The 25098-nt window shown below is 40.1% G+C and overlaps 3 protein-coding genes across 8 annotated transcripts; 1 reads left to right on the forward strand and 2 right to left on the reverse strand.

Annotated features, from left to right (window-relative positions):
• Nucleotides 1-594: 594 nt before the first annotated feature.
• LOC116037806 (high-affinity choline transporter 1-like) lies at nt 595-10658 on the reverse strand. Its single transcript, XM_031281844.2, has 9 exons — nt 10479-10658; nt 8716-8967; nt 8124-8237; nt 7515-7670; nt 7280-7428; nt 6555-6698; nt 5862-6015; nt 3742-3959; nt 595-2471 (listed from the first exon to the last, which is right to left on the reverse strand). Exons 2-9 carry the CDS (start codon nt 8897-8899, stop codon nt 1818-1820), a joined length of 1773 nt encoding a protein of 590 aa, XP_031137704.1. The 5' UTR covers nt 8900-8967; nt 10479-10658; the 3' UTR covers nt 595-1817.
• A 2588-nt stretch (nt 10659-13246) lies between these two features.
• On the reverse strand, nt 13247-18310 carry LOC116037805 (claudin-14-like). Of its 5 annotated transcripts, XM_031281840.2 has the most exons (5): nt 18258-18310; nt 17025-17142; nt 16292-16696; nt 14252-14513; nt 13247-13894 (listed from the first exon to the last, which is right to left on the reverse strand). In XM_031281840.2, exons 4-5 carry the CDS (start codon nt 14483-14485, stop codon nt 13388-13390), a joined length of 741 nt encoding a protein of 246 aa, XP_031137700.1. In that variant the 5' UTR covers nt 14486-14513; nt 16292-16696; nt 17025-17142; nt 18258-18310; the 3' UTR covers nt 13247-13387. The 5 variants fall into 5 exon arrangements, with proteins under 5 accessions (XP_031137700.1, XP_031137703.1, XP_031137699.1 ...); XM_031281843.2 differs by lacking the exon at nt 18258-18310 and having other exon boundaries at nt 16292-16693; nt 17025-17577; XM_031281839.2 differs by lacking the exon at nt 18258-18310 and having other exon boundaries at nt 17025-17577.
• LOC116037804 (F-box only protein 47) lies at nt 18106-25064 on the forward strand. 2 transcript variants are annotated; one of them, XM_036004580.1, is made up of 11 exons: nt 18106-18342; nt 18699-18905; nt 19336-19497; nt 19702-19778; nt 20106-20180; nt 20325-20433; nt 20617-20790; nt 21511-21660; nt 22406-22548; nt 23628-23787; nt 24902-25064. In XM_036004580.1, the coding sequence occupies exons 2-11, from the start codon at nt 18713-18715 to the stop codon at nt 25000-25002; spliced, it is 1344 nt and encodes a 447-aa protein (XP_035860473.1). In that variant the 5' UTR covers nt 18106-18342; nt 18699-18712; the 3' UTR covers nt 25003-25064. The 2 variants fall into 2 exon arrangements, with proteins under 2 accessions (XP_035860473.1, XP_031137698.1); XM_031281838.2 differs by lacking the exon at nt 18106-18342 and adding an exon at nt 18349-18463.
• Nucleotides 25065-25098: the final 34 nt, after the last annotated feature.

The following is a 25098-nucleotide window of genomic DNA, read 5'->3' on the forward strand; positions in this document are numbered from 1 at the left end:
ACTTTCCATGCTGCCATTGGTTTCCATTCATTTATTTATGAAAATGATCAAATGTGCTTTAATTGTTGTCAATGTTATTGTAATGTGGTAATGCTGTTATAAATGCATATTAATTCAAAGATGTACGATGAAAATGTACGCCACAATCATAAGTTTGCCAAACAATAAGATTGCAAATTGATTTTCACAACGTATGGGAATGAATGAAAGCCAAAGGCTGCTTAGAAGGTACACAGGAAAAACAGGTTTCTATTGGATATTTATCAGGATGGTGTGTAATGAAAGCTGAGGCTCTTAAGGAATTACATTCATACATGAGGATTCTGCAGTACAGACTACATTACGTCCAGTGCAAACGTCCAGTGCAAAAAGTGTGGAGTTCAAGATAGTGGAGGATGTTTAATGTGATGTTTAAAGAGTCATGTTTGTGTCCCATTTTTATGTTTAAAAATGACCATTATCTTTTTTTATAGCTGATATAATCAATATTTTTCTATTAAATAAAATAGATCAAATATTGATTATATGACTAATGACTATCAAATGACAGATAATTATCACCCAACTCTGCAGTCCGCAGAGTGTTATACAGTAGAGTCCTTCAGGCCATTGTTTGGGGTTTTTCGGGCCCGCAACTTAAGTTTTTTTGGTTCACTCTTACTACTCCCCTTGAGGCAGCTCTTTACAACAAAACACTTTGATAAACCCGTACACTACCTGTCATAGTAAGTGACTAGCTGGTGAACATAGTGGAGTATTTAGCAGCTAAATAGCCACATATTTAACTCAGGAGTTAGTGGAGACCAAAACAGAGCTAAAAGGAGAGTGAATATTGGACTTACATTCATCAAGTGGATCTTGATTATACCATTTTGTATTTGCAACATGGGGATATTGTTGGATTTCAAACATGTTGGCAGTGAACGTTACATTTTTTTAAGACTGAACGTAATCTGCAGAATCATCCAATATCAACCTTCTGTTTGGCGAGTCAAGGGTTAGGTAATATGATGGCATGTGGTTCTTAATTCGACATGTACTGTGTCTGGGATTAGCGATTATGAGAGGAAATTTAAGAGCAAGGTGAACATGAGACAAAATAAGCAAAAAATTAAAAATTAAATATCAATGACAGTAACTTGCAAATTCAGTTCAATGTATCTATGTATCTATACAACATAGATCCTACAAATATTATTGCTCTATTAATACATTTACTTTATGCAAACTTACAACTCAAAGCCTGAAAAGGTTCTGGAGCATTCACTGCTTTGTTGCATGTGTACACATGTGCATGTTCATCAACACACACACACACACACACACACACACACACACACACACACACACACACACACACACACACAAACACACACACACACACACTGCTATTACGTGGACACGCATGACATGGACACAACTCCTTGGTTAGATATTGCACTATTCTCATTATCCACAGCAAACCCTTGTCAATGTCCACTGCACTCACTCTTTGTTTTCCTCTGAAAGTCCTTCTGATCACTGTTGCAGCACTTAAATTAAAATAGATTCACAGAATCATGATTTAAAAAAAAGCATGAGTATGGTATGCTTGACACAGCTGATTGACAGTCAACGTCCTGGGATCTTAAAAAAGAAGGAGGCACCATGTAATCAGCATAAAACAAACTTGTGGAGTCACTCGGAAGCCACAGCAGATTTCTGTTGATTTGGCTTCCCGTGCGGCAGTAGCAAGTTTCCTGAAGAATGTCGATGCCTCTTGGATTATTCCTTCGTCTTCAAATTCCTTGGTTTAGTTTTCTTTGTGCCTTTGTTGCCTAGTTTTCATTGAGTAAAGCCTCTGGACTGGACGGCCCATCATCACTGAGGACATCAGTGTTGATGAATGTCCCAGCAAGTGACGTGCCCAGGGCCTGCTTGACCGGTGCCATCTCGGAAAGAATGATGTTATCTTGGTTGCTCACCAGCGTGGCTTTGTCCATGATCTCCTTGCTATGCTTGGACACCACGGCGTCCAGGAAGTCGTACTTGTGTGACCACATACCGCTTTCAAATAGGTACTTTGTCAGGTAAGAAAAGACCACATTTGCCAAGAAGGATGCCAGCATGGACATAGTCTTGAAGGGGAACCTCTGCTGGATAAAGTGCTCTACTTCCCCAGTGACGTGGTGGATCCTCTCCTGGTTCACCCAACCAGGGTAGTAGATGAAAGGAGGGAGTTTGAGATAGGGCTCCCCTCCACCAATGCGCAGCAAAAGACCAAATATATAGCCAGCCACAGAACCATAGGTGTTGGTGCCCTTGACGAATAACACACTGATAAGTTGGGGAAAGATGATGACATAGACCAAGTCGGAGCTCAGGTACCACAGGCCATACACAGATCCTGTTAACAAAGCCATAGCAGTGGCAAGAGCTCCGAATACAAAGATGGTGAAGCGCATCACCCAAACTATCTCAGTATCTGAGGCCTGGAGGAGAGAAAAAAGACAGGGAAAAGGAAAAAGTGGATAAAATGTGGACAAGACAAGTTGAGAATGTAAGGTAAAGGTATGACAAGAGAGGTCAAATTAAAGTCCATAAAGTCTACAGATAAGCTTGTGGCTCTATGAGGCTGTACTCAGTGGTGCTTGAACTAAATGCTATTTTTCAGCTAAAATGGTCAAAATGAAATTGCCAACCTGCTGATGTTTCACGGACGTAATATTCACCATCTTAGTTTAGTGTGTTAGCAAGCTAACATTTGCTAATTAGCATTTAACACAAAGTACAGCTGAGACAACACATTCTCACTCCCAACGCATCAAAAAGCGACGCTTGGTTAGATGCCTTTGGCGTTTGTTACTGACGCAAAAAGTCTCCTTTAGCCTCTTAGTCAGACGCAGTAGGGCTTTCAACTAATCCGTGCATGGTCAGCACTCTTGGCGTACGTTTCAGTGACATGAGGGACAAGAACAGGACACAAAACCTGGTCTCCTGGGTGAAAGTCATGTATTGTTTGACCCATCCACCACCCTAACCTCCCTCCTTATGTAGATTTATTTTTACGCAGAGACTGATCGGTATATCATTAGTTTTGCAAGTATTTGGTAACTAATTAATTCAAATTTTGACCAGATAATGGCGCTAGATGAAACATTAGAGGATCACCAAAGTTGTTACAATACGTGCTGAGGAGGACATGAACGTCTGTTTGAAATTTTCTTGCAATACGTGCAATAGTTGTTGAGACATTTCACTCAAAACCAAAAATGTAGAAGTCAGGGGATCACTAATGTCATCAGGATTCTTGATTCTCTGGGGACTGTCAGCGTCTGTACAAAATGTCAATCCATCCTATAGTTGCTGAGATATTTCGGCTGCCGGACATAGCCATCCCTAGAGGCTAACATCCCTAAAGGCATAACAGAGGCATAACAGTCACACGACGTTAGCGTGGCTAACATCAAGCTACATATTTCATATTAGCAGGAGATAAATACAATGCTGTAATTTTGAAATAATTTCATTTTTTAGTTCTTTTGAGTCTGAGCTTGTCTGTTTGAATGTTGTCTGAAGCTTTGGGGTCTAGTTTTGTATGTTTACAATAAAGTACAATCATCACTTAATAATAATAATAATAATAAGAATAAGAATAATAAGAATAAAACTACAATTGATTTATTGATACTTTGACTGGCGCTTGAAACCACTGGTTTAAACAGTGCAGATGTGTGTTAGTATTACTGTTGGTACTCTTACCGACTGCCGAAAGGCGAGCTGATAGATGTTCCTGGCAAACATGGAGCTGGCTGAGAGAATGGATGAGTCTGCTGATGACATGACCGCAGCTGACACCGCCCCCAGACCAAAGAAGGAGACGTAGGGCGGGCAGAGGTGCTGAAGCACTATAGGAAGGATCATGTCTGATTGATCCTTATCCTTCGGAGGGATGGACCCATAAGTAGTCTGGTTCCAGTCTGGAAGAAGAAATGGCAAACTGTCAAAACTCATTGTTATAAAAGATGCAGATGTAAACAGATATATCAAGGCATATTTTTGGACATTATACATGTGCGAAATTGTAAACAATGACAAAAGTGCAGCGACTTGTGTGAGGTAATGACACAACATAACTAAAGTTGAGCAGGCTGTACTTGGCGCATGTTCCTATGTTGAGATTAATACAATTATGTTCCTGGCCAACTTTACAATTACAATTTTTGTACTGATCCCTTAGCTTTTAAGAAAAAAAGATTAGACTTTGAGATGTTTTATTATGCTCCCTCTGGATACACCTGCTTCAGCTGCTGAGAAACAAAAAGCCTCCACATGTCTGTGTGCTGGAATACTGCAGGGATTATCAATGGAATGCTGTGCTGTTCGCCCAAATACAAGAAAAAAGCCACCTCCTCGTAAGAGGAATGCCAGAAATAATGGATACTGATTGAAAACATGAAATCCATGCAATATTAACTATAGTTAATACACTGGTTTGTGCCTATTGGATTGCTAAGCCTAAAATTAAATATGAGTCAGTATTGTAAAACACATTGTGTAGTTCAATTGCATTTTAATTGTACATTTTACTAATAATTATTTAATTAATAATGAATTATGTGTGCGGGAAGCCATTGATTCTAACGAGACATTTTGAGCAGATGAACTACAGAAGGGGAGATAGCACTGAATACAATTTTGGGGATTAAAAAGGAAATATTCAACAAAACCTACAGCCATGCTCTGTGAGGCTGTACATTGGCACAGCACTGCTTTAAGTTAAATGCTAACATCAGCAGGCTAACATGCTCACAGTGACAGTGCTAACATGTTGATGTTTAGCAGGTACAGTACAGCATAATGTTTACCATGTTCTCCCCTACAGTCTCCATCATCCCATTCAGTGGGACAACATTTATTCTCCTATCTTTCCCCCTTAAACCCTGTAACATCCTTCTATCTCTCTCCAAGTTTTTTCATCCTTCTTATCCTGCTCCAGAGGTCTACAATCTGTGTCTTCCTCTCCTTCCCTTGGATATTTACAAGCAGTGGTTGATTAGCGTTGGTTTTACATGAAACAGCTTCAGACGGACCAAATTAATTAGCTCCTCTTCAGATGTAATATTCACTAAATCGGCATGGTCTGATGACTCTCTCCTCTGCCAGTCGTGACAGGATCCATCTGATGTTGTTTACCCTCCAGATACTGTATGCATCTGCATTTACACACTTCACAATAAAGCTGCTGGGGTGCAAACAACCTAAGAAGGCACTGTGTTCCCTTTGATCACAACTTTGTGTTTAAATAAAGAATCTGATTCCTGGAGGTTTCAATTGTCTTGTGATCTTTCATTAACTGATTAATCAATGTCTGTGTCTCTGTGTATCCACATCATTCATGGATTAGTGTGTGTGTTCATCTGTGATATAACAGCTGCAATTCATGCATTACTGTGTGTGTGTGTGTGTGTGTGTGTGTGTAAAATAGAAACACTGGGTGCAGTTTGGTCATTTCTGTGTCATTTGTAGGCATCAAATGCAATCGTTGCTATTTGATCAATACTGAATCAGAAATTGGCTTACTCCCATTAACAACCTGAGGACAACAATCTAATTTAATTTATTTGAATAGTATTTTACTCAATGAAGCTGTAACAAAGAATGTTACGAAACAGAGCAAAAAACAAGTATTAGTATTCAAAAAAACAAAATCAATTTTTCTAGTCACAGCCACACAGCTTCTATGTATTGCTGTTTTAGGTGCATAAAATACATATTATAGCAAGAGCTCCACGTTCTCACATTTCAGAAACTAAACTCCTCAAAATACCTTTAACCCTGTGTGTGTGTGTGTGTGTGTGTGTGTGTGTGTGTGTATTTACCAGTGGAAGCCCCTATAGCTCCTATGAGGACAGAGGGTACGGCCATGACTAGGCAACCGAAGGCGGCGAGGAAGGAAAGGACCTGGGCGTAGGTAGCTGAAGAGGCAGAAAGAACCCGTTGAAAATAGACCTGCCAGGGAATCCCACCCAACATCTAGAAACAGAAACACCAGCGTAAATACAGACACCAAACCAATGCATAACAGTCACACACTAGCACAGCTCTGAAACTTACTCAACAAATGTGACAAATCTGTTCCGCAACTGTGCTTTCAGTTATTCTAAATGATACTCCTGTACTGTATCTCAAACAAATATACTCCCATGCCCTGTTCCTTAAAGATACTGTATATCTTGCTGATTTAAATCCAGTTCTGTGTCATAGCAGTGTGGGCAGTGTGTTTAAATGAACAGTGTTTCCCTCCGTGGCACCAGTGCACAGAGCTCCGACGGGAGGTCTGCCGAGATGCGCTGGATGACAGGAAATGCGTCACGGAGGTCTGCCGAAGTCCGCTGTTCCGCTCTGCGGGAGGCTCCGTGCACTAAGCCAAACGCCTTAAAGTATCCCTTTAATTGCACCACTTCACTTAAACCCCCTGCCCGCAACCTTTGACAATCAAAATGTGTATGCAATTTACTTTACAGTAATATACGTTCTCTTAAAGAATCTTCTAATAAAAAAAAAAGACTTACCAGCAAACAGAAATTGTCTGCCCAGAGCCATTTGTCTTCAGGCTCAATCTTCCCCAGCCAGGGTGACTGGTAGATTACTTCCTTGGCTGTAACACTGATGTCCGACACTGCAGGATTGGACAGGGCAAAAGGCACGCTGATCCACTGACGGAGAAGAGGGTATCACAATGCAAATATTATTAGTGTTACATAGATATTCTGGGATTTTAATATGTTTCCACTGTCAAAGTTGTTGACTCTGACATTGGATTTAAGTTTCACTTATTGTTCCACAAAGTTTGATATCATTTTAAGATTAGGCACACTGTAGACTAGTGTCTTCAGATGTAAATCAGTTATGTTCCTGCCAATGTGCCACATCTCTGATATAAAGAACAATTAATACACCTTAATCAACATTTTGATCCGATTTCACATGTGTATAGGCCAAAACCATTACCTGTACTGTATGTTTCTCAAAACGTAAAGCCATCATTAGACAATATTTTATACTAATATTTGAGGTGTTTGTAGCCATTTTCTGGCTGAAAACATCCAAAGATATCGAGCATCTGCTCATATATTAGTATAAAATATTGTCTAATGATGGCTTTACGTTTTGAGAAACATACAGTACAGGTAATGGTTTTGGCCTTCAGTCTATATTGGTAAAAACTATTTACAATGCTGGAATTCCTTGTCACCCTTAAATCCCTGGCTGGGTAGATGTTGAAAGTGAAACTCACCAAGCCCAAAAAGATACAGAAGAGCTGGACCACATCTGTGTATGCAACAGAGTAGAGTCCTCCAACAAGTGTGTAGAAGATAGCTATCAGGGCTGATATCACCACCGACATGTTGATGTTTATGTCCACGATCACACTCAGAGTGGCACCTGCAGGACAATATGTTCAGTTCATGAGTTTAGACTTAGAGTATTTTGTGTTATTATTAAATAAATCCTATCCAATAATCACCCACCCAGGGCAGATAAAATGGCTGCAGACCAGAAGATTTCTCCCATGAGTGCGGGGATGAAGAGCAGGCCGCCCATCCTTTTTCCATACAGCTGCTGGAAGGGATCCAGCATGGTGACGTATCCACGTGAACGCATAGGCTTGGCAAAGAAAAGGCCACCTGAATGATGTCAGACATTAAGATAAGGCAGACAAATAGTGTAACAAGTGCAGTGAAGTGTGTTTTACAGACCCTGAATCAATGAAATTGTATAATATTGTCTCTGGTTGAAACACTATAGCATTCTTGTTGTTTATATGTATAATATACTGAGGACCAGTGTTGTGTTTTTGCTACACTACTACATCATACTAGGCTATAATTGTACCCTACTGTAGTATTCAAAACAGCAAATACTTGACATTGGTTTCAATTAATTTATCCAATGCAATCAATCAACTTATTGTCATAGTTATGTTTTTTTTTTTCATGTTGTAGTTTTACATTCAGATTGATTTGATTTGCTGTTAAAAAGGCAACAATTCTGCTATGGTTCTTGGCACTATACTTTATATACACTTGCTTTTTACAGTAAATTAAAGAAAGGGCTAATACAAAGACACAGGTTCTTACCTACTACCAGGCTGAGAGCGTAACCAAAGGGTGCCTGTGCCCAAGCCAGACCGTAGTCTGGCAGGTAGACATACTCTGCTGTCCCGTTGATGTAACCCCCACCCACCCAAGTGGCTGAAATCAGGACAGAAAACACAAGTTAAGTTTGTAAAAAATACATATTTTATAATAGTAGTAATCATAGTTTGTCAGACTAGTTTAGGGAATGCCATGTTGCATAGCCTAATGTTAATTCTAACAAAAACAACCCTAATAAGTCATGGTTGTCTATTGGTCGATGATTTAGCAATGATCGAACACCAAATCCATTTTGTGTTGGGAAAACAGAGCTGTATTTAGAACTTCCCAAAAAAATAATGCGGGACCTCCCTCTCACTTTTCAGTCATCACGTATTTTACCTTTAAGTGCCCAGACATTTAATGAATGAAATAATGAAAGTTGTGGTAATAATTTACATTTGTGCTGTCCGTGCGTAAAAGACGGAGTTGGTGGAACGTATTATCTTTTTCTGACCTCTTATGACACTCTGGTCATATTAAACACCTACCAACAAACACAAATCCAAAGACTTCCCGTAATTAACCAACTCACCGGTCATTGTGAATCCACCAACGAACAATCCGATGTCCCTTCCCCCGACCATGATGCTCTCGCTCCGGTCTCCGCTCTCGCTTACACCGGAGTTCTTGTTCTTCCACGCGGCCCAGATCCCCACAACCAGAATCAGGAGGTAGAAGATCACGATAGCCACGAGACCCTCGGCGTGGATGGCCATCTTCCTTTCGTCCGCTTCCTCCCGCCGAGATCAAGTGCGCGCGGAGGACTGGAATCTCATGGAGAGAACTTTGAAGAAGACAAGAAAGAAACACATTTCTATGGACTTTCTATGGATTGTTCTCGACTTCGATCTGACATAAATATTTCACAGAAGCCTCACCTTGTGCCACACCATTTTAGACGTTCCGCAATTAAAGTGCTTCCACGCGCATTAGGCTACATGGAGATGTATGAAAACAATGATTAACCTAATGATCAACTTTAAAACACTAATGCTCAGACAATGTATTTGAGACTACAAAATTCTTAAACGCTACACATTTAATTTGTACTCAGTTTGAGTTGATGAGTGACCACATTGCATATTACAAACTGGCACCCAGTGGTTTCCATCCAGTTAGAGAATACAAAGTAATTCAAATTTGAAATGTAATGTTTTCTACGAACCGATCAACTTCATTTGTCCAGCTGTGACAACTATAAAATCCCTTGTTCACCAAAGTAGTAACATAAACACAAATTCTTGCCGAACTCAAGCGGATGTTTTTTTCAGTTCAAGTATTAAATGGGAAATCACAATAAGAGAAAAATCGAATTCAAATTTACCTACAAATTACAATTAAGAAAACAACATCAGGATAATCTATAGCCCACATTTCAGACTGAAAAACGCCTGTATTTTTCGAGTCTAATTATAGCCTCCACTCAGTAATGTCAAGTCCCTGCATCCAATACATGCAACCAAAATACGCAGAACTGCTTGTACATTCCTGCTCGCTGGCCATATATTTTACCCAACATAATCAATTAGCCTATTAGACAAAGGACAAGCTTGTGCTGAACGCTTCTCGGATTAAAAAAATTCTGAAATAATGTCGTGCCTTTTCCACTTTGATATCGTTTCATATTTGAATGAAAGATCATATTTGAACTTGTTCGGTAAAAGCTATGAAGAGTAGCCGTACCTTACCGTGTCCAACTGACGCACATACTGTAACAAAGGAAGATGAACAACCGGCACTCCATAATGTGTCACAAATTTAATAAGATATGAATTAGAAAAAGAAAAGAAAAACTAGAAACAATAATATTATTATTGTAACACTTTTTTTTACGCGCGCCTTGCTGCCTCACTTTAATTCCAAAAATGGCTTTCTCTAATTATTGTGCCAGTTTACTCACGCAGTGTCTGTTACATTTAAATGTATTCGTGAAAAGTGTTCAGGCTGCCCTGTAGCATACTATGATTTTAACATTTTGGACCGACATGGTTTTGTTTCGTGCGTAAAAGTCCATGAATGCTTCCCAAATGTAACGCAGCGTCAAAAAACTGCGAACCACTAACCAGAGGAGACCTAAAACGGATGCATAAGGGTTTTATGTACTATCTACTGCATCACTAGAATCAAACCTGTGGGTTTCAGCCCCCCGTTGCGCTGACACCATGGTTCCAGGAGGCCGGTATTGCATTATTGATCTTTCTTAAATCAACATCTGCCACTACGGTCAAATGCAGTTCCAGACAGCAAACACATATTAGTAAAATAAGACAATATTAGAAACTGACATTATCTTACCTTTCCTTTGAAGAAACAAATCTAAATAAATTACAGAAGCATGGGCCTCCAAAAGAATAATTAAAAAGTGCCAAAGACGTGTGGAAAAGTGTTAAGGTAGCACAAAGTAATCCTCTTGTACGACCAAACACAATTCTCCTATGTTGTTTTTAAGTCACCAATGCTTGTCGGAAAGGAAGAGAGAGATAGAGAGAGAGAGGGAAAGAGCGAGGGACGGGGAGAGAGGGTGGAGGTGGGTGGAGATGAATGGGAGTGGTGGGTTTATTGGGTGCTGTCAGGGTGAGTAGATGGTGGATGGATGTCTTCCAGGGCAGGACGAAAATAGACTAATAGAGAGTGGCGTGACGCACAACCTCTTCGGGAAAGCTTTCCAATATCATAATATCATATTGGCAATGGATGAAACCTTTACTCTGCCAGGTTACATTTCAGGCCTGATTTACGATCTTGCTTCGCGATTAAAGCACTTTGCGTTTATTCTGCAAACGCTGGTTGTATGGTGGTAATGCTGAAGGTGTAAGCGCCACATAGGATTACTTTTTCATTTTAGCATCCATCTTACGCATGCAGCTCTGACGCCTTTTTTTGTCCAAGAACATCACTCCACTCACAAGCTTTTTTCATTTAAATATCCAAACGTTCAAACCAACTTTGTATTAATAGACACGAGTCACAAGGAATGAGCAATGGCGACTCACATGACATTATTTTGTTCACTTTGAGTAGACTTGAAGTCGTCACCAATTCCAGTCTTGAAGAACAATTCTGTTTTAAAAGGCTACAACTCTTTTTATCACATAAAGATGTTTAAATATATACCTCGTAAAAGATGTTACCTCATATAGACTGCCTTCAAACCACAGCTGGAACAGTAATACAGGGTCTACAGTCCGTACATCTATGATCCCACTACATGAGGTTTCCTTGGAGCATTCAGACCACTGTCCATGGTGCTGAAATGTGAAAACTAATCGCCCACTGGCCATAAAAGAAACATTTACTAGTACTACTCATTATGGAGTGTTTAGTTTGTGATTTACTTTGGTGTGAAGCCTTTTCTATCTTGTGATACTTCTGTATTTACATTTTTTTTTAGAACAGTTAATTTTCACAAGCATAAGTATTTTCCTTTACTGAATTCCAAACTTAAAAAAAAAAAAAAAACATAAATAGAAATCATTGTTTGTGCTTTACTAGCAGTATAAATGAGCTTCTTGGTGTCAAGATGTTGATGCTGACTAGTCTGACTGCTGGGGATAAAATAAATTACTTGCTTGAATTGCAGCACATCCTCTAATTGAATGTATGTGTGGCTGACAGGCTGCCAGATGGAGGGCATCTCCTAATTGGAAGGTTTTCTAACAATAAGCCTCAGAAACATGTCCACAGTGTTACAGGTAGTTATAGGCAAGCAGCCGGAGAAGCTTTAGAAGAGTCACAAATAACTTTGAATTCAGCATCCAGGAATGGGAATAATTTATATTTCACATATATGACTTAAGGACTCAGGCTCCATGTTAGAGAATTCATAGAAAGGGCTAATATCTAGTCTATACCATTTTCACCATTAATGATGTAGTCTAAATGCAGCACGAGGGCAGTGGTGGCCTAGTTGTTAGAGAAGCAAGCTTGGGACAAGAGGTCGGCGGTTCAATCCCCAGACCGACAGGAAAAAAATCTGGGTGGGCAAAGTGAAAGAGCAGCGCGTGTCCCTCCCTCATTACCACCACTGAGGTGCCCTTGAGCAAGGCCCTTAACCCCAACCGCTCCAGTGGAGCTGCTCAGTGACCAGCAGATCAGACTGTGGTTGTACTGGGCAGCTTCCAGGTATGAATGTGGAACTGTGTAAATGTGACAGGTCGTCGATGCAAATGAGAAGTTGTTCTAAATCGACTTACCTGGATAAATAAAGGTAAAAAAAAAAATAAAGAAGCTCATGCTTAAGGCTGCCTTCTCAGAAGACCTTTGTCGCCATCCAGTGGCTTTCTTTTGCTTCACAAAATGTATTCTTAATGTACATACATGAGAATTCAAGTTGGACAGTCTGGTGCTCATAACTGCAGCAGGGTTTCCTAGGTTTTAAACTGTAAATAATCAACACTGGGTTTTAGGGCAAAAGGTGTCACTATTTCACCTACTGTAGGTCTTTGTCACAGCAGATGTTTGGACTTGCCATAGCAGGAAAAGCACAGGTGGAACTAATACTATTAACGTTCTATTCCATCTAAGTATCCCAGCAACCCAGGTAATTGCATTAATAACAGCTGTGTCTTTTTTTTTTTACGTTGACGTGTCAAAATATGTGCTTTTAAAAATGCTTATAAAAAAGTATTCCTATAAAGTATTAAGCTATGTCTAAATCATCAGAAAATGTCTTTGTTTATTTTTTTATTTTCTTTGGCATGTAAATATTGAATACTGAGATAAGATATCATCCATTACCTTTAAACTATTATATTTGAATTGGCTTTCAGAAAAAAGTTAACCCCAACTAGAAAGTAGACTACAGCAAGGAAGTGACAGAAAAATAGCAGATCCATTAACATGTGTGTTACAGTATGTTCATAGTCTCTTCTGTGGCTATCTGCAGTGAAATATTGCCACCTTCTGGTCCTTCAGGTACATAGCAGGAGATCAACAGGTTTGAGGTCTCTGTTCTCTCTCACACAATGGAAGGTTTTGTTAGGCTCTCAGAGCTGGTCCTGTTAGAGGAAAGCCTGAGTAGTGTATCAAATTGTGATATCCTTTCAAAATCAGATTTTTGAAAGAACTTGTTTTATGGTGGAGAGGAGGCTAAATACTTGTTAAGATATATTAAAAAATGTTGGAGAAATGTTTAGTTGACTGTTTTGGTCTATGCAGCATCTTTTTCATTCATAACAGTCCCCATGGTTTTACAGTTTTTGGTGTTAGACGTAGTTATTGAGCCTATAGCCACTGCTGGAAAGGGAGCAAAGTGAAGGAGCATGATTGTCTTTCAGGGCCTCGGGGGGCTTGTAGGGTGGAGCAGGAGGGTATATGTGGTTGAAGGCAGGGGGAGGTGATAATGGTTGATTCCTCTGCATATGGAGGGGCCTCTGTGACCTGCCACCACTGCTGCTCCAGCATAGCACCAATCCTCCAGTCAGACTAAGGCAGGCCGATGCGTAACCGAGGTACACGGCCAGGCCGATCTCATACCTCAGCCCGCTGGGAAGGAAGGGGTCGTAGAAATCCATGATGACATCGTTAGTGGTCCAGGACACGGTGATCAGGCAGAGCAGGCCCGCACAGAGAAAACAAATCCCCCCACTTAGCAGCAGGGGAGACTTGATTAACGAGTCACGGGCAAAGCGGGTACACTTCATCCCCAACACAGACAGCAGAGATGCCAGGACAGAGGTGACGCAAGAGAGCACCATAAGCGCCCGGGCAGCCTAATGTGGAGGAGAACAGACAAGCACTTTAACATTGGGATTAAAAACAGATTCTGAGTCTAGCCTGTAGGGTTAGAAAACTGCAACTGCACTACTTGGTCATACCAGACCATGGTAACATACAATGAAATCTCCAAATTTCATTGTATGTTACCATGTACAATGACAATAAAGTCTATCTATCTATCTATCTATCTATCTATCTATAACTAACTAACTAACTAACTAACTAAGGAATGATTCACATTGAATATTTTTCTTGATTAATCAATTAACTGTTTTGTCTATAAAATGTTTGAGTCCAAAGAAGCGTATTTAAATTCACTGTATTTTCGGACCAATGTGAATGTGTAGTACCTGCAGATCGCGGGGCAGTGCCAGTAGAGATCTATACAGCTCACATTGGTAAATGCCAGTACTGTGCCATACACACTCCATCCACAGGCCTTTCATGTAGGTGGTGGCTGTGGTGATGTTGGTGCCCATATAGCCTGTGCTGCGCCAGTGGGGGAGCAGAGTTGCAACAACAGTTCCTGCAAACCCCAACAGCCCCAAGAAGAAGCCAAGGAGTTGAACCACCATACTGGCCATGATTTGCCAACTCTGACAGATGCTCAAACTGCAAAGTACAAAGTTACAGTTTGAAACCACTGTTGATGAGCGTGCACACACTAAAAGGTAGGGATCGACCGTTTTTTTCAAGGCCGATACTGATTATTAGTAGTTAATGAAACCGATATGCATTTACACTGAAAATAAAAAAAATCTTTAAGTCAAAATTAAGAATTTTGAATGTTACAAACTCCAACATAAAACTTAATTTAATGCCTTAAGCAATTATTTCATAAATTAGAAACTTTCAACATAATACACAGAAGGACAGACACAGAGCTGTAGTGGAGCAAAAGTAGCGCACTTTTTGATTAATTCACTTTATCGGTTATCAGGCAAATAAAACGCCGATACAGATAATCTGCAAACTGCCAAAAAACGGCCCGATAATCGGCCAGGGCCGATAATCGCTCTATCTCTACTAGAAAGAGACTATTTATGGACATTATGGCCATTTGGATATCTCAAAAATGCATATATCACTAAGTAGGCTCATGAATATACATGGGAATCCACAGATAACATAAGTAGAAAAAAGGAAAATCAACAAACAGAAACACATTAAAAAAAGAAACAATTTCAGAACAAAACTACAGTCCCCCAGGCTGAAGATGAGGCTGGATTCCTCCTGTTATCTGCATGGTCTCCAGCAGTACAGTAAATTCCACTGAGCTTACATCCAGTCACAGAGTCTGAGCCATTTCTCAAGTGTCTCTGTTGTGCGGGCAGAAAAAGCTGTGGAAACTCTCTGGTGAGTGGCAGGTGACTATATCTGTAACTAATGAGAGCAGTGTTCAGCTTCACCTGTTTACCGCTCTCCTCTGGAGGGCAAACCACAGCAGTCTATTTGTTAAACCCCCCAGCACCCCCTCAGGAAAGGGGGGAGAGAGAGAGGGGGAGAGAGAGAGAGAGAGAGAGAGAGAGAGAGAGAGAGAGAGAGAGAGAGTAAGCGTGGGAGAGAAAGGAAAAGATTTACAGAAACCACCCAAGCTGAGAGTACTGTTATAAACAACTAACTTTGAACATTTTCACAGCTCTGCAGAGTATTTGAGAGGAGGGACTGAATGACTTGATTAGCATTTCTAGGTGAAACTGTGACAATAAGGGACAGTAGTGATTTATGTTGTAACAATTGACCGACTTATATTTTGTCCAATTTAATCTCTGTACTGAGATCACCTGGCACTCACTTGTACATTTTGAAATTCACACATGGCAGTAAAAAAATCCACAATCGCCCATTATTTAGCAAGAAACTCAATGAAAACACCAACAAAAATGCAATGTCAACCATGAAAATATTTTTAATGAACTGGCAAATAATCACTTACCCACTTCAATGAAAAATTCCCCCGCAAGAATGAAACAGAGCGACTTTAAATTTGAAAGCAATGAAACCAAACTGTGCTGCTCATACAGATCCATTGTTTTAACTTCCCCAGAGAACAGAGGCTGTTTATAAAGCCTGATTATTGTTCAGTTAGACCTGACACTGTTGGGGCCTCGTAAAATATCACAGATACAAGCCTCATTGTGTTTACTCAATGATTGACTACACTGAAGGCATGACAAGTGAGCAACAGAAACAAAGGCAAGGCTGTGACAAGCATCTCGTTTCATGTTGGTCTGCCCACAAATAAGCCCACCCAAGAGCAAAGCCAATGCAATATTCATTGTTCAAAATGTTTCACTTGCCAATTGCAATGTCTACAATGTGAAATGGGATACTGCTTAACCTTTCGCATTTGAATATTTAGTAAAAACTCTCCACATTTGGATACTCACCAACAAGGTCACACGAGGACTACAGAGCCATGGTCACAGGTGTCCAGACGGTACACTTCCAGATAAATAGGGCCATTGGCACTGATTCCACACTGACCAGCTCCTTATGTCTCTGCTGCTGCCTCAACGGACAAGGAATATGTGGCTGTGCTGCAGGATTATCAGATATGTGACTTGGCAGTGTTAGATATCATCATCATTATCCCTGTCAGCATCAGGAGCATCATGTCAGAGATGACATGAGAGACGGTCCCAGTGATAGCTTGTTGCTCCAGACAGATACACCCGTGAACCCGGATGCAGAGCAGTGTTGCCAAGCAGAGACAGACAGACAGAAGAGATATTGTCCTCACTGGTTGTGCTGTTTTTATCTCAATAATTCAGCTCTCTGCATCTCCACATCTTCTGAATGATTAATGGACAAAATTAAAAGAAAGAATGAAAAAAAAAATCAATACATTATCAATTGATCTACAATTATGGTTGATCAGCAGGCATATGAAAATAGGGCCCAGGTAGAAAAAAAAACGGTATTTACCCTTTAAACAGTAAAAGCAACACTGCAAAATTGATAGCCAAACTGTACTTGATAGTGACGTGGTACTGTATGTTTGTGTCCTGCAAGCCACGTGAGGTAATTTAAAACTGTAGTTTTATCTCTGGGTTCCTCTGAGGTCCATCTTCTTCCTTCGCAGTTCTCTCTCTCTCCCTCTGTGCCCCAAGTGTAACCTACCGTGACATCCTGTTGGTGTACAAGGGCATTTTCCCAGCCCTTCCACTGGGTCCCCTGTGTAGTATTCAGCTCTCTGTAAGAGCTCTATAGTGAAGGGATGATCCTCTCCGAGGTCTGCCTGTGGGAGACGCCATTTGAATGTGGAACACTTAATAGTCTTAGTTAAGCAGAATAATCCTGTGATTAGCAGCTGAGCATAGCTGGTCTGTTGTGCACAGTGCTGGAGGTTAACACAACCATAATGGTGTGTATAGTACAGGTCTTCATTTTTGTAGTGTTTTATGTTCTTCAGAGGTCTGAAAAGCTGCACTCTTTTTGTACTGCACTGTCTAATCTTATATATAACTAACCTCAACAATATGCAGATATACACAACATTCTCAAAATATACTACAAACTAGCATATCTTAAAGGCCCTGCACTCCCACACAGGTGTCGGCCATTCTGGCTGATTAAACCTCTCTGCTGAGGTTAAGGTTGGGTGGAGCGATGATGGGAGTTATGTGAGGCCACTAAACTTCAAGAGCAATCTGTTACTGCTTCATTACTATTACTAGAAAAGAGAAAAAAAAACGTTACTGGGACAAGGCCATGTAACCAACACAAAATCATTTTGTGAAAAAGCCACCTTGCAAAAACAAAAAGTGAGAAAAAGAGCTGGGATGTAGCCTACTGTATATATAGTGTACTATTATTAGTCAGGGTTCAAATTAGCACCATTTAACATTACCAGGCACATGCCATAGACAGTAAAAGAAATGCTGGTCAAATATGCAAGTGGCTGATAGATTTTCACTCACCAGCCAAAAAACAATGGTAATCCATTGAGTGGCTGTTAAAATTTGAACATTCACTAGCCATTTGGCTGGTGGATGAAAAAGTTAATTTTGAACCCTGGGTACAGTATATTATGGGAGACTCTATAACATGTCAGGGAAAATACTTTTTAAAGTTAACATTAAAGTAACATTAGTAAATTCAAGCACACTTTTCTTCCATGGAGCTCATTAAACATTACTGTAAGCTTAGTGTACCCAGCTGATGGTTAAGCAGTGAGGCCTAGTGTTACCTGGACCACCCACTATAACGTTACTGCAATAATACTAAACATCAAAACCTTTACAATTAACGCCAGTAATGTTGTGCTACTTTTGCTTCACTTTAGTGAATAATAGCCACTGCTAATACTTCCTTGCCTTAAACGTTACTTTCGTGATATTAAGAATTATTTACCTTACTTGTAGTTAATAATGTATTTTCAGGATACTTCCCATGTGCGTCTTCGACGGAGACATTTTTTTTTCATGTGAAGACTAGTGTATACAGTAAAGTTATTTATTTCGCGCCGTTGTATCATAGACAGCGAGCACACAGCTGGCTCAACTTTTACAGATGACATTTGCTGCATATCGACATTAACGTTACGAAGTTAATTATTGGTAAGATACTCTATTGCTTTAACGTTGTATTCCTACGGCCCAGACTATGGCTAGCTACATAAAGTTAATGAAATCGAAAATCGAAATTAACGCTAACTAAGTTAACTTTAGGTTAGCTAGCTAGCTATATAGACTTAGCTAGCTACCATAGCTAGCTGCTTTTTCTGTGAAACTGTGGTTTTAGCTAACGTTAGGTTAGCTTGAGAGTCAAATGTGCCTTTTTTGTTTAATACAGTCAATTCAGCGGCGATGGTAATGGTTAGGAAAGCCTCCAGAAATGCTGGGATCTACACACAGACACACAAATCCCGCAAAAGGACTCATCATCGGCCCCAGCCAACCAGAACCATCATGACCCGCAGCCAGTCTAACACCACCAGCGGTAGCTTCTTCCACAGGCTCCCGTCAGAGGTGTTTGACATGATCCTGGATAAACTGTCTGGTAGGTGCAACTGGTTAGCCTAACATAACCTAATAACGTTAACTACATGCCCTTCAGAGTGTGATTGAAACTTTCATGTATTTTGCTGACTAACTTTAAGTACCTTTTCTTCTGAACTACATTTCTTCTGGGGATAAGAACAGATTAATGTCCTCATATTTTGATGGTGCTTTGTTAAGTGTCTATCAGCAGTCATTGGATATTTTAAACTAAAGGTTTATTAATGATAAATAATATAATAAATGATATTGTGATTTATACACAGTGTACACAAGCACCAAATACCAAAAGATATACCGGTATCTATTTCTCAATTAAAGCACTACTTTTAGGACACTTTCAGACAAGTTAGTGAAGAAAACAATGTGTGTTCATATTATTTGAAAATCAGTTTATTTTCAAATATTTCAAAAATGTTTGTGTTTGTCAGAGGTGGAGATCAGTGTGTTCAGCATGGTGTCCAAGGAAATCACTACATTCATTATGAACTACATCTCCACACTGGCCTGGAAGAATAAAACGATCATTCAAAGCTTTCACCACTCCACCTGCCTTGAACAGAGATCCATTATCGGACATTACAGAGACCTGGGTAAGTGGCAATGCACATTTAGCTGAATGTTTGATCTTGTATAGATCTTCTCCAGACTGTATATGGCGAATTTATAACTTAACATTCTGTTGATCTGTGTCAGGCATATCAGCCTCTCCCAGCATTTAGCATACACTTGAATGATCACCACACACCACATTTTTATTTTTATTTTATAGTATGCTTTTGTGTTCAATGTCTTAGGTTTGTTGTTCAAGAGATGTACCCTGTTGCTACCAACAAAGGACAGGTTAAAGTTTATCTTTAGCAAGTTTTCACAGGTAAGAAAAGCAGAGGTGAGAGGACAAGCAAGATTAGATAAGGTGTTGTATTAAATGTCACATCAACAAAGAACATGTAATTACACCAGGCTAAATGGTTTAATTTATCTGATGGATTAGATGTATAGAGTAGTTCAGACTAGTCATGAAAAAGCTAAATGGTTAGTAACATAGTGTAATTTGCCTTCCCTTACATCCTTTGGAATGCTGCACATGTGTACATTGCAATGTTGTCGTTGAAATAGTATGTTATTCAGCCCCAACATCTATTGATATATGTTCATGATGAGGCAAAATAAATAAAGTTGTCCCACTGATCTGTTTCAGATTCCATGCTTCCTGTTGGAACAGTGTTTGGCACCAGACTGCATTGGCTTCTCCAGCTACGGAGTCTTCCTCCAGGTAAGGGCCTTATAGAAATACAGATCATGTCAATTATGTTACCCTTTGTGTCCCATCCCAGTGCCTGAAAACATTTAAGCAGGGAAATATGACTCTTTTCTGTTATAAAAAATATTTAGATGTGTTCTATTGAATACTTTACAGACACTGATCGCAGGTTGGGATGAGCTGGAGTGCCACAGAGTCTTCAACTTCCTTTGTGACTTCACAAATCTGCTGCAAAAAATAGAGGCCGTCATCACTGGAAAACCAGGTGTGTTTTTCAGTGTCTGAAAGTGAAAATGTTGCTGAATATAGAACAGGGTTTTTTTTAGTAGAAAAATTAAACAATCCTGGTGAAAACTGGTGAAGTCTGTGTTGCACGCTTAGCTTTGTGAAAGCCTAAATGGACCTGATACAAAAAAACATGTTTCTAAATTCGTTTGTCTGTCCTCAGGGGTGAGGTGGTACCAAAAGCTGCAGCTCCGTCTATTCTGCCGTCAGGTTCTGTTGGACCCATGGCCCAACCAGTCGGAATGTCAGTTCTGGCTAATGCAACTCCTGAAGCCTTGGCCCATGGTCAGCCAGGCACACTTACTGTTCATCCTCTATGGACCTCTGCTGCCTGAGGGTAAGATTACTTTTATACCTAAAGAAAACAATCAGCTTGGGGCGGCCTCTAGCTCACCCAGTAAGAGCGTTCACCCCATGTAGGCTGAGTCCTGCAGCGGCGCGGGTTCGAATCTGACCTGTTGCCCTTTACTGCGTGTTGTCCCCCATCTCTCTCCCCCTTTCCAGTCTATCCACTGTCACTGTATATTAAAGGGAAAAGCCCCCCTAAAAATAATCCAAAGAAAACAATCAGTTAGTTGGGTTTGTATTCATTTTACTTTATGAGAACATATTAATTGGGCTGATTTTTCTTTTGTTGAGAATGATGTTTCTGCATTTATTAACACTGCCACTCTGAAAACACGATCAGACTGTAATCCTTGCCTACAGAAAGCGCTGTGCAATATAGTTAAAAATGCAACAAATCGTAGGTTAGTGGTGAGTTTTGTCCTGAAATGATTTTCTTTCTGTACCAGATTTTTCATCAGTAAAAAAATTGACTGCTACCTCTTGGCCGTGGTTGATAATTATGTTGAAACGTTCATTGAAATACAAAATGCAAGGCTATTGGGTTGAACTAGAATAGATGTATTATCAGGCCCAAATAAACCACTTATATTGTCGTACTATGGTGGAGGAGGCCTGGGTAACTTACATTGGTGTTGGAAAACTTGGCTGCATTTTTTTATTGTGATGTGGTATAACACAATTATTAAGTGAGGTTCTCTCCTCCTTGCAGGCTCCCTCGGTTGGCAGGATCTGGTGGAGAGGGGGCTGCCTCACAGCGCTCTGTGGGACCTGGCCAGGGCCATCCTTCTGCTTTTCGGCAAACTAGAAGTCCAAGGCCAGTGCACCAATTCGCTGCTGTCAATCTTGGAGGAGCTCATTGGTATCATACTTCCGTGGTTCTCAAATGTTTTCATGTCACAGATACACACATAGTGTTAACCAGGGGTGTGACGAGACACTCAGCTCACGTGACGTGACAAGACACGAGATTGGGTTCATGAGACGAGACAAGATTTTAACACTATTTTAAAGAAAACTTCAGTTAAGAAATATGACTGGAGAGAACCAAGGTTACAATGTAACCAAGGGTTTTATTGCAGCAGTATACAAGGATCTAGGCTGCTCTTGTATTGATTTATGACCATTTTAAGACAATGGGGAGAACATTTCTCTTTGTTTAATATCATTAAAAGTAAAGTTAAGTTTTGCTTTCTACTTCTGACTAATTTAAAAAAAAGGCGATCTGCGTGAGTCAGCACTACACTGAACTGCACGCTGCAGTCCGTGTGTGTGTGTGTGTGTGTGTGTGTGTGTGTGTGTTTGAGTGAGAGAGACTGTAACCTCTAACGCTGGGTTTTACCAGCAGCATTGTACAATTGCAACTCCGCTACCACTCTGCAAAAGTGACCTCAGAGTCAACTTTGGTGAACGGGCAGGGGATCTTCAATGCTAATTTAGAGCTGCTCTGTACTTGTGACCGATAGCACGAGACAGTTTTTACCTTGATCAAAAGTCTTGTCACATTTTAATGTCGGGAGATCTCGTCACACCTCTAGTGTTAACCCCATGCGATAAGAAATGTAACTGATCGTCAACGTGGTTGTCCTCCTCCTCGTCATCTCCAGTCATTCCTCAGCCGTGGCATGTGGAGAATGTGGCTCGTCTGTTGGTGCTGTGTGGCAGCAGTCTCTGCTACACTGTTCTAGTCAGCAAGGCTGTCAATAGACGACTTCTTGAGACATGCAGACTCATTGTGTACATCATACTGGTGAGAGTACTAGTTATTTTATCATCAGCGGAAAAAATTAAAAGAAATGTAAGCCTCATTTATGGTTAAACTGGTATGTTTGCATTTTGTTGTGAATCAGATATTGGCCAGCATTATCCATCTCTGATTTGATTTGATATGATGCAGTTAGACTACAAAGCCATTGTACAGTTGATTAATATTAGATTGAACATAGATTAAGGACAAGTGTGCAGAATAGCTTCAGGCAGACAGGGAAATGAGTCATGTTTAAATTCATCATCTATTGCTTTGCCCTGGTCGTTGTGACTCATTTTGCCATGTCTGCTCATTCCTGTTACAATATCATCATGGAGAGGGTATTTCTCTTTGTTAACAATGTCTGCAATTGTTTCTCCTGACTGCATTTTATTACATGCTTGATTTCCTTTATTCAATTCAATTTTATTCATAGTATCAAATCATAACAAGAGTTATCTCGAGACACTTTACAGATAGAGTAGGTCTAGACCACACTCTATAATTAAGAGCAAGCATAGTGCGACAGTGGCGAAGAAAAACTCCCTTTTAGGGAGAAACTTCGGACAGACCCAGGCTCTTGGTAGGCGGTGTCTGCCGGTGCCGGTTGGGGATGTGATGAACAGTGGCAATAATAGTCACAATAAAGATAATGCAACAGTGACTAAAAATGATAGTCGTAGTAGTTCATGTCATAGAGGGCACTGCAGGGCGTTGCAGGATGTAGCGTGGCACAGCAGAGCATAGTTGGACGTAGCAGGACGCAGCAGGGTTCAGCAGGACGCAGCAGGACACCGCAGAGCGTAGCATTGTGTAGTGAAGCAGGACCACGGCGACATGTTGATGTTGATCAAAATCTTTTGACCAATTGGCCTTTTTATTTTCACTGGTCATGGCAGGAAAAGCAGTCAGCTACTGTATGCCAGGTAACCTGTGCACAATACCAGGACCTTGGACCTGACCTTATTGAAATTATTATGAACTAACAAATTCTTAATTTCATTAATTAAAGCTACGACAACATCTGTGCTGTAAAAATTCATATTGGTCCAGTTTTCTGTTTTGTATGGCTTCATCCTTAGGTGTGTGAGAAAGACGGCTATCACATGTCCTGGGCAGTGAAAATGGTGCAGCAGATCTGCAAGGTCTTCACCACGGCTCCTGAAAGGTTCGGCTTCATCCAACAACTGGAGAACATGTTTTCCGAAGTCACCAGGGAGTTTTTTGAGTTTTCTGTAGCAGGTGAGGTGGGACAGCTCAATTTTATTTCATTCTTTCGTTCTTTACTCTTGGTACCAGAAATTAATCTTGAAAAAAACTGAGGAAAAATAGTTCCTTGCATCAAGTAATACCACACTTATTTGGTATTGCAATCATAAACGTATGAACAATAAATACAGCATTACGATGGTGGGCAAAGCTACAATAATAAAATATTGAAAGAAAATAACAAAACAAACAAGGAAATCACAACATATGGGCAGATGATGCAAACAATGTTGAGGGGCAGGCAGATTTAAATAGTTACCAAATAAAATATGCTAAATTTACAGATGTGCAATCATAAATAAAATATATTATGTATGTATGTATGTATGTATTCTGTATCTAGAGAATAAACAAAGTGTATTTAGGGTATGTGTGAGCACAGTCGAGTGGTTGAGAAAATGATAATGTCACTAATAATGATGATCAGTGTGGAGCACCTTGTCTTGAAAGTCTGTGTATTGATGGGTGGCTGTGCATGTGTGTGACAGCTCAGACAGATGGGATTTTATTAGGAACTCCTCATTTTTCCTTATTTTATCAAAAACATTTTCGTCTCAATTTCGCCACCGAGAGCAAACCCTCATTTGTTTGCCGATTACGTCCCTCCTTGAATTTTTGCACCCATTTTATCAGCCCCCATGCTAATGGGCAATAAAACACCTGGAGTGCTGCATTCATTACATTATTTAACTCTCTGCTAATGTGAATTTATGAAAAAAAGCTACCTGTTTCAAGCTCTATCTGCTATAGAATGCGTTTTGCCATGCAGTATGCCATTAAAAAAACAAAAACTGGAGTGATTTCAGACTTTCTCTGAAAGGCTCTCAAAAACATTCACATAATTCATATGCATTTGTATTCCCTAGACAATTGGTTCCCAACCTCTTTGGCTTTTAAGTAAAAAAAAAAAAACTTATTCTTTTGCTACTGCATTTTGTTAATCATATTGTGACCACCTAGATTTAACTCCCAACTCCTAGAGGTTGAGAACCACTGCCCACAATAGTTCTTTGAATACCTCCACAGTGCCTCGGTTTCAAATTAAAAACGGTATAAAAAGGAATTAATCACCTTCATCTATTCTCAGGGAACCATCTTGACGACAGGGAGACTTTCCAGACCCTGTGTATCCTCCTGGACTCCAGTGCTCGCTTCCACACTAAATTCCTCCACATGTTCCTCAAATAGGAATGATGCAGATTAAAAGTGACAACGGAGAGAAGGAAGAGTTGGGAAAGAAAAAAACGTAAATAATGAAGGGGGTTAACGATAAACAGAATGAAA

This window comes from Sander lucioperca, chromosome 8, assembly GCF_008315115.2.
Source record: "Sander lucioperca isolate FBNREF2018 chromosome 8, SLUC_FBN_1.2, whole genome shotgun sequence".
NCBI classification, from domain to species: Eukaryota; Metazoa; Chordata; class Actinopteri; order Perciformes; family Percidae; genus Sander; species Sander lucioperca.

Coding starts and splice junctions, on each gene's coding strand:
- LOC116037804 (XM_036004580.1), top strand. CDS start 18,713: ATGGTAATGGTTAGGAAAGCCTCCAGAAATGCTGGGATCTACACACAG. Junction 19,779..20,105: donor TCTTTAGCAAGTTTTCACAG/GTAAGAAAAGCA, acceptor GATCTGTTTCAG/ATTCCATGCTTCCTGTTGGA. Junction 20,181..20,324: donor GCTACGGAGTCTTCCTCCAG/GTAAGGGCCTTA, acceptor AATACTTTACAG/ACACTGATCGCAGGTTGGGA.
- LOC116037805 (XM_031281840.2), bottom strand. CDS start 14,485: ATGGCCAGTATGGTGGTTCAACTCCTTGGCTTCTTCTTGGGGCTGTTG. Junction 13,895..14,251: donor CACTGCCCCGCGATCTGCAG/GTACTACACATT, acceptor CCTCCACATTAG/GCTGCCCGGGCGCTTATGGT.
- LOC116037806 (XM_031281844.2), bottom strand. CDS start 8,899: ATGGCCATCCACGCCGAGGGTCTCGTGGCTATCGTGATCTTCTACCTC. Junction 7,429..7,514: donor AGCCATTTTATCTGCCCTGG/GTGGGTGATTAT, acceptor ATTGTCCTGCAG/GTGCCACTCTGAGTGTGATC. Junction 6,699..7,279: donor TCTGTATCTTTTTGGGCTTG/GTGAGTTTCACT, acceptor CTTCTCCGTCAG/TGGATCAGCGTGCCTTTTGC.